The sequence below is a fragment of the Gorilla gorilla genome, chromosome 9 (assembly GCF_029281585.2).
Source record: "Gorilla gorilla gorilla isolate KB3781 chromosome 9, NHGRI_mGorGor1-v2.1_pri, whole genome shotgun sequence".
NCBI lineage: Eukaryota > Metazoa > Chordata > Mammalia > Primates > Hominidae > Gorilla > Gorilla gorilla.
This window is the reverse complement of record NC_073233.2, coordinates 83,104,069-83,118,411: the sequence shown is the minus strand read 5'-3', so window position 1 is coordinate 83,118,411 and position 14,343 is coordinate 83,104,069. Positions and strand designations below refer to the sequence as shown.

Here is a 14,343-nt window from a genome sequence, read left to right as displayed (position 1 = left end):
ATATAGTTCAAATCCCAGCTAGGAAAAAAAAATTTAAAGAAGAATAAAACATAGTAATCACCAGGACCCAGCCTAGGTTTACTTAAAATAAGTCAGGCTAATCTCTCATCTCTCTTGCTTTGGGAGAACCAAAATTGCAATAGATCAGGGGTCTGTTGAAGTCTTGAGAATCCTGATTTCAAAAAGGCAATTGGAACATCTCCCAAGGTACTTTTTTTTTTTTTTTTTGAGACAGAGTCTCGCTGTGTCGCTGAGGCTTGAGTGCAATGGTGCGATCGCAAGTCACTGCAACCTCCGACTCCTGGGTTCAAGTGATTCTCCTGCCTCAGCCTCCCAAGTAGCTGGGACTACAGGCGCTTGCCCCCACACCCAGCTAGTTTTTGTATTTTTAGTAGATACAGGGTTTCACTATGATGGCCAGGCTGGTCTTGAACTCCTGACCTCAGGTGATCCTCCTGCCTCGGCCTCCCAAAGTGCTGGAATTACAGGCGTGAGCCACTGTGCCCAGCCTCCCAAGGTACTTTCATGGCAAGCTACAGTAGGGATCAAATCGTGATACACTAGGGGAATCCCTGGCTGCCTGGACAGCAGGTGGTGGAGAACGGGTAAGTGGATCAATGGCAGCTTAGAGGGAAGACTAGTGCCCTGCTCCGGGCTTGTTCCTCCCTGCTATCTTGCTCAGTCTGATGTATTTTTTCAGGGACTTGGATTAGCCCAAATAAAGCATGCTTATCAAATCTGGGTGGGAGAGTGATTATGTCAGATGGCAGAACTGGGTTTCAAAATGATCTGCATTAACTTGGCCCATAGGTGATGACCATAGGTTCACGTTCATGGAGGTAAATGTCAAGTCCTCATCGGGGCTCAAAGTTTGGGGTGAGGGAGAGGAGAAGGAATTATTGAGCACATACTTCGTGCTGTACCCTAACATAAGATATCTCAGTTAATAGTGAAAACCTTAGGAGGATGTTGTTCTCATTTTATTTTTTTTAATTATAGATTCAGGAGGTACACATGCAATTTGTTAAACAGATATTTTATGTAATGATGAGGTTTGGGCTTCTAGTGTATCCATTACCCAAATAGTGAACATTGTACCCAGTAGGTAGTTTTTCAACTTCACCCCTTCCACCCTGTTCTCATTTTATAGTGGAAGAAACTGAAAGCCAGAGAAGCTAAGCATTTGCTCAGGTCACGTAGTAAGAGATGGAGCTCAGATCAAAGCCAAGGCCCATAAGACTCTTAGGTCCATTCTTCATAAAAAGTTCAGGATGAAGGAAACAGAGTTTAACAGCAGTTTATGTGGAAAGAAAACAAAACCACACATTTATGTGATATTAGTCCTGAATTCATATGCTAAGTCTTTCCTGAGCCTCTCTTCTGGGACCATCCTTGAGCTAGGCTTGGGGTGCAGAGATGAAAAGTCACAGCCCCTGAGCAAGTTGAGCTCCTGGTCTGGGGGAAGAGCAACCAACACTAGAACAGGTGGATTTGACAGTGCTGGGCATACAGAATACTGTGGGAGCCCAGAGAAAACCTGAACCCTCCAGCAAACTGTAGAAGAGGCAGTGCCTGGCCTGAGGCCCGAGGCTGAATGGCTTATCTGGGAGCCCAGGGAGGACATGGATCGTAGGTCCCAGCACGATGACCCAGGCTGGGCCTCACCTCTGCCCCTCAGTGGTGAGGAGCACTGAGGCCCTGGAAGGGGTAGGGCTGAGGGAAGGAGGTTTGCCAACTCTTCACCAGAAATGGAAGAAGAGAGCAGGAGGGGGTGGGGCGTGGTGGCTCATGCCTGTAATCCCAGCACTTTGGGAAGCCAAGGTGGGTGGATCACTTGAGATCAGGAGTTCATGACCAGCCTGGCCAACACGGTGAAACCCCATCTCCACTAAAAGTACAAAAATTAGCTGGGCATGAGTGCCTGTAATCCAGCTACTTGGGAGGCTGACGCACAAGAATCACTTGAATCCGGGAGGCAGAGATTGCAGTGAGCCGAGATCATGCCACTGCAGTCCAGCCTGGGCGACAGAACAAGACTCTGTCTCAAACAAACAAACACCAGACAGAGAGACAGAGAGAGCAGGAGGGGAGTGGGAGCTCTGGAAGGCATCTGAGAGCCAGGCAGGGACACGCCTCTGTGGACACTGGAAGGTTCTGGGACCTTAGCTCCAGACAGGCCAGTTACTTTGTAACCCCCCACTGTGTGCTGCAGCTGATCCTTCAGGAGAGAAGGGCTAGAGACTGGTGTTCAGGGTCAGTGAGCACATAAACAGATGTCCTGGGAGTCATTTGGGAGAGAAAAAGAGGACATCCCAGGTTTTTGTGCCCACAGGAAAGACAATGTGAGTAACACATACAGAAGTTTCTAAGGTGGGCAATGAGGCCAGGTGGGCTGGAGGCGGGAGGTCAGGAGACAAGGGAGGGGGTTGTTGAGATACTACTGGCGCTGTCAGCGAAGGCCAGGCCATGCTGGGCCTTGCAGGCCTTGAAGATTTTAACCTCTGTTTCAAAGGCAAAGAGAAGCCATTGAAAGCTTTTAAGTAGAAATGTGACATAATTTTATTTGTATTTTGTAAAGATCACTCTCACCACATGATTGAAAGAGCCAAGTATGAGAAGATAAATGAGGAGATGCTTGGAGAAGTACAGGTGAAAGGCAATGGTGCTTGGGCTGGGTGGTGGTGAGGAGGTGGGGAGTGGTGGGTGGGTTTGAGATACTCAGGGCCTGGTGACAGACTGGATACGGGGTGAAGTGGAGGGATGGGCCCAGGGTTTCTGGCCTGTGGATGGTAGAACTGACAGAGGGAAGACCAGGTGTGAGGTGGGCAGAGAGGGTGAACTTAGCCTTGGTCCTGATGAGTTAGGGATGCCAAGACATCCAAGTGGAGACATTGACTGGGCAGTGGGATATTGACGCCTAGAATTCAGGAGCCATGTCAGGACTGGGGGTGCACAGCTGGGATTTGCCAGCACTTAGAGGATAATTGAAGCTACATACCCACCATACCTGTATATTCAAGGCCCTCCTCAGTCCCCTACCTGCTCTGGGAAGCCATTCCTGATGCCTACCCCACTGCAAGGCTAGCTTAGGGCCCCCTTCAGCTCCCTCTGCTTCCCTGTGGGGGTGTGTTGTCAGTTTCTGCCACCTGCCCCCTGCCTGCCCCCAGATGGCGAGCTCCTGAGGGCAGGGACCACATTCATCCCTGCTTCCCCAGAGCCCAGCACAGGCTGTGGCTCAGAGAGACATTTCAGCAGCTTGAGTGGAGTGGGCTGCCAGAGAGGGAAATGAGCTTCCTGTCCCAGAAGGCATGAGAGCCAGGGCTCTACAGACAGAGGGTGAGAGAGCCCTCCATCCAGCAGGTGTCCTCTGGAGTCTTTTCCAGGATCTGAGTCACCTCCCCAAGGGAGGAGGAAGTGTTTTCACCTATCCCCGAGTCCATGGTCACTCTGTGGCCTCCTGCTTCTCCAGGGAGGTTTTTGGAGGCTGTGCTGAGCTCAGCAGAATGCCCTACTCCTGCCACCAGCCTCTTTGGCCCTGGAGCTGCCACCCAAGCATAGATACCTTGCTAGAGTTTAGCAGAAGCTGCTGAGGTGGCTCTGGTCTGGGCTGTTAGGGTTGGCTGCTTGCCCTGCTTAGCCTCCTAGATCTCAGCCTTGGCCTGGGCCCTCCTCCTCCCCGGCTGCCTCTACTTTACCCACTGCATCTCTTACTGCAGCGGCTTAGCTACCTGAGCCAAAGTGGGCCTCAACCTGGAGATTCTAGGGGCTCAGCAGGGAGTGTACAGGGAAGGAAAAGGAGAGGGAGGAGCTTGGTGAAGAAGCTGGGAGGGCAGAGGGAAGGGAAGAGGTTTGGGGAGAGGAGAAAGAGACACAGAAAGCACTGGGCTGGGTGGCCTATGAGGTTACTAGCTCCTCAGTTTTTTGCCCAGGAAAAAACTGAGAAGAGAGGGGGCCTGACTTTCTAGAGGGGCACCAAGAATCCTCCTTGCACTTGGAAGGGTGAGAAAGGCCGAGCAAGGCAGCGGGCCCTGGAGGCCAGGGGAGGTCACGACAGTGCAGGGAAGAAAGGGCTGAGGGCTTGCCACTCAGACAAGAAAGATACAGAAGACACCAGGGAGGGGCCCACAATTCACACAACTGAGCAGCCCTGCCCCATTTGTAGAGGAAGGTGAACCTTGAAGCCTGGGAAATGAGAGATGAAACCAGCAGAGAGGAGGATTCCAGCTACTGGAGCTGAAGTCCTCATAGTGCAGAAGGGCTTGATAACATACACATTGTTACAAGACGTGGGCACACTGGGCTCTTCCCACCCTGGTTCTGAGTGGTCAGCCGGAGATAACCGTGGTCACTGTGCCCTCATGCTGGCCACACCACCCCGGATAGTGAATGCTGCAGGAACTGCCAGGCTGTTCCAGAAAACACAGAACTACCTATGCTTCCAACCATGATAGGATAGGACTATGAGAACTTGAAAGGACAAAGGCACGCCAGTACCATCACTAGGGTAATATCTTATTTATGCTTGTTTATTTTTCTTTTTCTTTCTTTCTTTTTTTTTTCTCGAGACAAGATTCTGGCTCTGTCGCCCAGGCTGGAATGCAGTGGCGAGATCTCAGCTCACTGTAACCTCCGCCTCCTGGGCTCGAGCCATCCTCCCACTTCAGCCTCCCGAGTAGCTGGGATTACAGGCGTTCATTACCACATCTGGCTAATTTTTGTATTTTGTACAGAGACAGAGTTTTACCACGTTGGTCAGACTGGTCTCGAACTCCTGGACTCAGGCAACTCGCCCACTTCGGCCTCCCAAAGTGCTGAAATTACAGGTGTGAATCACCATGCCCGGCCTATGCTTGTTTTTAAAATAAAATGTATTTTACTTTTTTTTTTTTTTTTGGTGTGAAAATTTGAAAAACAGAAGTTGAAAGAAAAATAATTATGCTCTAGTCCCACCATCTACAGACTTTTTTTGACGGACATCTTTCCAGTCTTTTTTCTATGAATATTTTCTTCATAATTATTATAACACTGCTATAATCCTTAAAACGGTTTTACAGCTGGGCACAGTGGCTCACGCCTGTAATGTTAGCACTTTGGGAAGCCATGGCTGGAGGATTGCTTGAGCCCAGGAGTTCAAGATTGGCCTGGGCAACATAATAAGACCTTATTTCCACAGGAAATAAATAAAAATTAGGCCGGGCGCGGTGGCTCATGCCTGTAATCCCAGCACTTTGGGAGGCCGAGGCGGGCAGATTGCCTGAGCTCAGGAGTTCTCAACCAGCTTGGGCAACACGGTGAAACCCCGTCTCTACTAAAATAAAAAAAATTAGCCGGGCATAGCGGCAGGTGCCTGTAGTCCCAGCTACCTGGGAGGCTGAGGCAGGAGAATTGCTTGAACCCTGGGAGGCGGAGATTGCAGTGAGCCAAGATTGCACCACTACACTCCAGCCTGGGCAACAGAACGAGACTCTGTTTCAAAAAATATATATGTATATATATTAGCCGGGCATGGTGGCATGTTCCTGTAGTCCCACCTACTTGGGAGGCTGAGGTGGGAGGGTCACTTGAGCCTGGGAGGTCAAGGCTGCAGTGGGTCGTGATCACACCACTGCACTCCAGCCTGGGTGACAGTGTGAGACTCTGTCGCAAAAAATAACCCAAACAAACAAACAAACAAAAAACTGTTTTTTAGCTGGGGTGTGGTGGCATGGGCCTGTAGTCCCAGCTACTTGGGAGGCTGAGGTGGGAGGATCACTTGAGCCCAGGAGTTTAAGGCTGCAGAGAGCCATGATTGCACCACTCACTCCAGCTTGGGTGACAGAGTGAGATCCTGTCTCAAAACAAACAAACAAAAAAACAGTTTTACGTTATTTTTATTTATGATTATTGAGGTAAAGTATGCTCTTTTTTTTTTACAGGAAAGTACAGAAAAACATTAGAAAGCTAGAAAAATATATTACTCATGATCCCATCAATCATTGTGTGAAGACATTGGAGTATTTATTTCCAGTAATTTTTTTTTTTGTGCACCACACTTTTTTTTTTTAATGTGCACAAGTGCTTTGTATTTACAATTTGGGAGGCAGCATAATGTGTTTATGAATAACAACAACAAAACCCCCCAGTTTTTGAGTCCTGGCTTCATCACCTACTAGCTGAGTGACTTTGGGAAATTTATTTCACCTTTATTAACCTCAGTTTCCTCAGCTGTAGAATGGGACCAAGCATCATCTAGCTGATAGAGTTGCCTTGAAAATTTGTGTATATACTATGCAGCCATAAAAAAGGAACAAGATGTCCTTTGCGGGAACATGGATGGAACTGGAGGCCATCATTCTTAATGAACTAACATAGGAACAGAAAACCAACTACCACACGTTCTCACTTATAAGTGGGAGCTAAATGATGAGAACGCATGAATGCATAAAGGGGAACAACACACACTGCAGCCCATTGGAGGATGGAGGGTGGGGGGAGGGAGAGGATCAGGAAAAATAACTAGTGGGTACTAGGCTCAATACCTGGGTGATGAAATAATCTGTACAACAAACCCCCATGACGCAAGTTTCCCTATGTAACAGACCTGCACATGTAGCCCTGAACTTAAAAGTAAAAAATAAAGAAATAAATAAAAATAAAAATAAATTGTGTATATAAAAACTGCAGGCAAGGCAGAGGCCTTGGAGCCCTATACAGTGCTGGGCCTTTACTGTAAAAAAAAAAACAAAATAAAATATGAACAAAAAAACCTCCTGGCAACACATTCAGCACTTAGTGGGTCCTCAATAAAGGTGCAGTGGACATTTGTCACATTTTTTTTTGCTGCACAGGACTAATCTGTTGCTTTGTATTTTGAGTAAATATCCCACTAGCTGAGCCTTTATGGAAACTAGGATCCCATCTCCCCCTTCAGAGTCAAACGTGGCCAGATACTCTTTCCCTTCCACTCCCTGGCAATTTGGCCGACAGGGTGCCTGGTTCAGGATTTGATGTGAGAATTGGTGAGGCTGGGAGGAAGCTTCATTAGAACTCATTGTGTTTGTGTCATGCCACAGTCTGGGTATGCAGTGGGGTGATGTTCAGAGGCCAAGATCATGCTGTTGGAGACATTGGAATCAGCTGTTCCCATGTTATGAACTTGACTGTGAATTCAGCTGTTCATTCATCTCCAGCTTTCTCATCCATTCTGAGCTGCCTGGTGGAACTTTCAATAGGTTTTTTCTGCTTTGTTTAACCTCAGTCAGTTTCTGTTGCTTGCACCACAAAGGTTAGTTCTTATCTATCTATTTATTTATTTATTTACTTATTTTGTAGAGACAGGGTCTCGCTGTGTTGCCTAGGTTGGTCTCAAATTCCTGGGCTCAAGCAATCCTCCTGCCTTGGCCTCCCAAAGTGTTGGGATTACAGGCATGAATCACCATGCCCAGCCAAAGTTAGTTCTTAAATCTTTCCAATAATAAAGTAAATTTGAAGCATTAGCTTCAATTTCCAGCCCAAGTTTTCATGCAGAAAGGTCCTGGGGGATATGGTAGAAGTGCCATTCTCTGTGCTGTCCTTCTGGACAAAGAACAGGGTGACTCTCAGATCTTTGCCTCCCTGCTTGGCCCAGAGCCAGCACGGAAAGGGGAGGTTCTTAGAGAGGGCTGCTGATGGAAAGAGTAAGGGAGGGAAGGGAGAGAGTACAAAGAAGATTTCCATGTGATGAAGAAAGCTCCTGAAGGCAGCTTATGTGTGGTACATTTGAATTCCTAAGGCTCTTGGGCCTCTACGCAATGAATCCTGATTCCAGCAGCCTGAAACAGTTCCAACTCATTTTCCCTTTCTGATCTCACATTCTCCCATGTTTACCATGGATGGCACTGCCCAAGATAGAAATCCTGAGTGCCATCCAGGACACTTCCCTTGATCTCTCTTCCCCAGCATCCAGCAGTCCTGGTCAGTTCACCCCCTCAACACCTCTCAATCCATGTCTTGCCCCTATCCCCAGGGTTCCAGTTTATCCTCTCATCTGTCTGCATTTCTTCCCAAGGCCCTGGATTACCATAAGACATATCCTTGGGAGGCCAGGTAGTTGTCAGGGGCAGGCCCCCAGAGGTCAGCTCCCCTCTGAGCAGCAAGACTGCTTGTCTGGATATCTCAGTCCTTAGGCAAGGGGCTGTAGGCAGGTCTAGCCAACAATTGGAGCCCCAGAAATACCATGTCTGGCCTGAATCCCACTTGGAGCCAAGTTGGTACTAACGAGCTTAAAAAGAGGGAATATTCGTGTGTGCTTCTAGAGCTCCCGTGGGTGCAGGGCCTGAGTCAGGTTCATCTCTGCTCCCCCACTCTCACCCCACCCCAGTTCCAGCATGGGGCGTGGCTTGCCGTTAGTGCTCAGAAAGTGTGGATTGACAGTCTGGGATCATTGCTTCAATCCTTTCTTGGCATCCCATCAAAAGTGAGACCTAAGCCCTCCTACCTCTCTTACCTTGCACCTCCCATCCCTACCTCACTCTCTAGGCTCCAACCACAAGACTCGTTCGTAGTTCTCTGAATGCATGCCAACCCACCTCACCCACCATGCCATTGTACACGCTTTTCCCTCCACCCAAAGCCCTCTCTCAACCAGGGAAGCCTGATGAACTCCCACGAATCCATCCTTCCTTTAAGGCTCAGGGAGTGCAAGCGCTGCTTCTTCTGGGAAGCCTTTTGGAACTGGCCTTGGGAGGCCTCCCTCCCTTGTGCTGTCTCCATGCCTGCCCATGCAGAACTCTGTTTGTCACTTGGCACAGAGTGTTGTGAGTATGTGTCCCCCCACGAAGTAGTATACCTGAAGGAACCGGGTTTGTTTCCTTCTGTACCTCCAGGGCCTAGCTGGTACCTAGCCCGGAAGGAATGCCAGGACCTGGTAGTTCCTTTTCACTCATACCCACTTTTTGGAGGCAGATGATGCAGCTAGAGAGGTTGCAGGGCCTTGAATGCCAGGCTAAGGAGAGGAGGCTTGGCTAGATTTGCATTGTTCAATGATACTGGTGGCTGGGACACCCTCATTTGGGGACTGGACAGTGATTTTTCCATTTTGGACCTCTTCCAGCCCAGAGGACAGGGATTAGTTCCTTAGCAGGAAGATACAAGATGAGCCTGGGCTCATGACTCCCTCCTCTCCTGGACTCCCTTTCTCCTTCTGTATTCACTCTCAAGTCCCAGAGTCCCTCTCTAAAGGCCTGGGGTCTGGAATCCACCCCCACTACTCAAGGACCAAGTCCAAACCTCAATCCCCAGTTACGTAAGTGAATTATCTGCTGTCCCCAGCCAGTGCCAACCAGATCTCCTCCTCCTCCTAATTGATTTAATCTTCTCATACCAGAGAGTGGGGCCGGGTTTGGGGAGATGGTGTTGATCAGAAGCCAACACATCAGTGACGTAGACTCATTAATTACAGAGAATCTGGGTCATGGATTGGCTCTTAGTGGCTCTGATCCTCCTCCTCCTCCCTAGTCATTTGGGTCTATGAAAGGACATTTTCAGCAACTCCTCATTCCTCAAGCCCCTGTCCTACATATAGAGAAAGACAAGGGTCCCTAAGACCCTGTCTGTCTCTTAGATCCCCCTAACCCTTAGCTATGAACAGAACTTCCCTGCATTCCAGTTCTGAGCACAGGACATAGATAAACCTAATTCATTGAAAAGTGAAGAGATGAACAAATTATTTAACTTTAGGCTGCGAAGAGACCTTAATTTACTTTCCACACCAAGCATGCCTCTACTTTGGAGCTTCCTTGATAGAGGATGCCCAGGCCCTATTTGTACACCCTCAGGAATAGGGAGCTCACTGCCCTGGGATAGTCCTTCCCTTATGTGATGACTCCACCTAGGAGAAAGTCCTTTTTCACAAGGGGCTGGGACAGCAGCCTGGTGACTTCCCCTAGGACCCAGCTCTGCTGCTGAGGACATAGGGCATGCCCCAGGACAGCCAGCCAGATCCTGGGACACAGTGGTTGCCACTACTGAGTTGGCTCTTCTCCAGGCTGAACATTTATGGTTCTTTCAGTGGTTCTTCATTTGGTGGACTTAATAGATTACTTCCTACTGTGTCTCCTATGTGCACGTCTTAGTTCATTTTTGTGCTACTATAACAGAATACCTGAGACTAGGCAATTTATAAGGAACAGAGATTTATTTCTTACACTTCTGGAAGTCTAAGATTGAGGGGCCCACATCTGGTAAGGGCCTTTGTGCAGTGTGATCCCACAGCAAAGGGGAGAAGGGCAAGAGAGGGTGTGTGTATGAGACAGAAAGAGAGATAGAGAGAGAAAGAGAGAGAGAGAGTGAGCAAGAGAGGGGTTGCTTTTATAACAAACCCACTCCTTCAATAATAAACCTATTTCCATGATAGCCATATTCATTCATTCATGAGGGCAGAGCCCTTATGAACTAATCCCCTCTTAAAGGCCCCACCTCTCAACACTGTTGCATTGGAAATTCAGTTTCTAACACATGAACTTTGGGGGACACCATAGCAATGCACAAGCTATGGATGGCATCATCTCTTCAGAGGTACAGAGTGGAGCACAGACCCCAGGGAAGTGTGAACAGCTCAGGGCAGGATAGAATCATCACTCTTTTTGGTCTTGTTATTAGATTTCCATTGATACAGCCTGAAATCACCTGAGATCTTTGGGGGTGTTAACACACTTTGACTCAGCTTAAGCACAGAGTCAACTAAACCCCATAGTAATTTTTCTGGCACCAGCAATGGAAAGTTTCTATGAAAAAGATATTAGGAACATCTGCATGTCCCACCAACAAATAATTCTCTCCACCTACTCTGACATTTATCTTTCCATACAATGATGCAATTATTCATCTACTTGTTTGCCCACCCATAGGCAACTACCCAACCATATATAATGCAGATTTGTTACACAGACAAATATGTGCCATGGTGGTTTGTTGCAACCTATCAACCCATCACCTAGGTATTACCTATTTATCTTGATGTTCTCTGTTCCCCCACCCCCTGACAGGTCCCAGTGTGTGTTGTTCCCCTCCCTGTGTCCATGTGTTCTCATTGTCCAGCTCCCACTTATAAGTGAGAACATGCATTAACCACTATATATTAACCCATACATTTACCAGCCCAACTAACTACCCACATTCCCTTCCATTCATCTGTCCATAGAGCACTCATTCACCTCTCCAACTACCTACTCATCCACAAACCCACTTACATTTAATCAATTTTCTACCCTCCTAACCAATGATATACTTCCCTATCTGTTCATCCATCCATTCACCCACCCACTCACTCATCCACATATTCATGCCTTCATCTACCCTCTTTCCCAGTCACCCATACATCTGTATTCATCATCCATCCATCCTTCCATCCATTTTTTTTTTTTTTGAGACAGAGTTTCGCTCTTGTTGCCCAAGTTGGAGTGCAATGGTGTGATCTCAGCTCACTGCAACCTCCACCTCCCAGGTTTGAGTGATTCTCCTGCTTCAGCCTCTCAAGTAGCTGGGATTACAGGCATGTGCCATCACGTCCGGCTAATTTTTTGTATTTTTAGTAGAGACGGGGTTTCATCATGTTGGCCAGGCTGGTCTTGAGCTCCTGAACTCAGGTGATCCACCCACCATGGCCTCCCACAGTGCTGTGATTACAGACGTGAGCCATCATGCCCAGCCCATCTATCCATTTTTTACTGAGATTCTATGGCATGTCAAATCTTGTGTTGAGTATTTTGTGCTCTCTCTCTCTCTCTCCTCCCTTTTCTTAGCAGAAGGAATAGGAGCAGATAAGGCAAACGGTGTGAAATACTATAAAACAGGAACACAGAAAATGCTTTGGAGATTTGGAGGAGCGAGTGGCTTCTGGATGAGGTTATGGATGCCTTCCTGTCAGGAGAGACATTTGGTTTGGGCCTTAATAAAACAGCAGTATTTGGATATACACGGGTACATTGGAAGTCATTCCAAGTAGAAGAAGCAAAACATCAAAGACCTGGTGCCTAGAGAGCAGCATTCATACCTTATGTTTTATATCCCTCCTAAAGTGCCTAGTAGAGAGCTGGGCACACGTCAGCAACTTAATACATACTTGCTAATTCATATTGTCTCTCTCTCTCTCCTTCTCCGACAGGGGCACCACCAACACTTAAGGTAAGAGTTCACTCTTTCTTTTTAAAAGATTCAAGAGTTGCCTTACTAGATGGCCTTGGGCAAGTCACAAAACCTTTCTGGGATTCTCTGAGTGTGGGGTTGATTTTCTGTCTCTATCAGGTGATCCTTTCCCCATAATCTTAATTATTTATGCCATGCTTTCTGTTCTCTTCAGAGAGATTAGCATTTACACATATGTTAAATGTTATTTTCTTTTGCTAACACCAATTAATGCAATCCTATCTGTTTTTAACTTCCTTAGTCTCCATCTTCAGGCAAGAAAGTCTGTGATATGAATGAAGGGGTAAGTTTGTGGAAATAGCACTGGGGTAGAAGCCAGGAGCCATGAATTAAAGTCTGCTTTGCCATAAGCTTGCTGTGTGACCTTGGGCAAGTTCCTTTCCCTCTCTGTTTTAAAGATTTTCGACCATAGCACATTAGCACTGAACTCAGCATCTGATATTATCTAGACCAATATACATCTTGCAAATGGAAAAACAGGCTCAGAATGAAAGGGCACATGACCTGCCTAGATCATATCTGGATTAGTGGCAAAGCTAGGACTAAACTAAACTTCCTGACTTCCAGTTTAGGGGTTTCTCTACCCAACCACCACATGTCAGCCTTCATTCACAGCCTCTGTATATCTCAGAGACAGCTTCCTCTCCCACTTTCATTCCCTAGGAAGAAACGTGTGAATCTTCCAAGTGTTCTATTTTACTGATTCATGCCTGGGTGGGGGCTGGGCAGGCAGTATTTAAGAGCAAGCATTCCCAGCCTGACGGAGTTAATTATGTTCATCAGGAAGGGAGAAGAGAAAGGAACAAGGCGCTCTGGTTATCTACTGGGCTTTAATCAAATTGAGAAGAGAGGAAATCCATCACCCAGAGGCTAAGGGAGGTGGAGAGCTTGGCTTCCGCTGGCTCCGCGTCCTGTAATGGGTTGGGCGCTGTCCAAGGTGCTGACATCTTCACTTATTGCTCCGAGTTGCTGGGAGGAGCTGGGAGAGGCCCCCTCCTGGCCAAGGGACAGCAGCTGTTAGAATAGGGTCTAGGAGAGACCAAGAGAGGGTCTGGACATGCTGGGAGAGGCTCGAGTTTCTACTCTGCCTCCTGAACCTTTCCTTTTCCATATATTTGTCTATCTGCTTTAAGAAAAATATTTTTTCCTATGACCAGAGTCCTGGGCTGGGATAGAGGGAGGGAATACACAGAGAAGGCAGAGCCCTAGACTCCTTGCTGTCAGGGAGAGGGTCCCCAGGGTGGAGGCACAGTCCTTAAGGGACTTCCATATCTTTTTTTTTCCATATCTTTTTTTTTTTTTTTTAAGACTGAGTCTTGCTCTGTCGCCGGACTGGAGTGCAGTGGCGCGATCTTGGCTCACTGCAACCTCTGCATCCTGTGTTTAAGTGATTCCCCTGCCTCAGCCTCCCAAGTAGCTGGGACTACAGGCACGCACCAGCATGCCTGGCTAATTTTTTGTATTTTAGTAGAGACGGGGTTTCAACATGTTGGCCACGATGATCTCGATCTCCTTACATCAGGTGATCTGCCTGCCTCAGCCTCCCAAAGCGCTGGGATTACAGGCCTGAGCCACTGCACCAAGCTGAGGACTTCCATATCTTAAAGGGGAGGTGTGGCTTCTGCTTTTGTGAAATCGTTAGTCCAACGGCAGAGACATATACTTGCCTTTGGGAATTTGTTGATCTGATAGAGGAACATCACTGTGCCTCTAACTCTACTCAAGTATGATACAAGGGAACATTGGCCCATGTCTACATGGAGCCTCCAGTCTGATGGAGAAGACATTGTCTTCCTCTGTAAAATTCCCAGTCTGGTTGAGGAGACAAACTCTTGATTCAGGGGGAGATCTCACATATAATCAGGGAGACAGGATAGACAGACAAGTTACAGGTCTGTACAATAACCAACCAAGGAACTCAGATCTTCACATTTCACACTCAAATTGAGATTGTTGGTGTTAGAGATTTAGTGTCAACCGTGGAAGGCTTCCTGGGAGAGGTACGTTTGAGTTGGGTTAACAGGAAAGCAAGAGACATGTGTCTCTAGACCTTAGGCCACATGAGAACCATAACCATGTCTTCCCATTTTTTATATCACCTTTGAAATAAGTATAAGCCCGGCCACAGTGAAGACTCTTGTTTAATAAACAGTAGCCAGCAGGTAGAGAGTAATGTACCTC

General features: G+C 47.5%; 1 protein-coding gene across 1 annotated transcript in view; it reads right to left on the bottom strand.

Annotated features, from left to right (window-relative positions):
- Positions 1–9,784: 9,784 nt before the first annotated feature.
- The window catches only part of SLCO2B1 (solute carrier organic anion transporter family member 2B1), a 66,771-nt gene continuing 62,212 nt past the window's right edge, over positions 9,785–14,343 (bottom strand). The window contains exon 15 of the mRNA XM_019037344.3: positions 9,785–13,191. Within this exon, the coding sequence (XP_018892889.1) occupies positions 13,112–13,191 (80 nt within the window). The 3' untranslated portion in view covers positions 9,785–13,111. The remainder of the gene's footprint in view (positions 13,192–14,343) is intronic.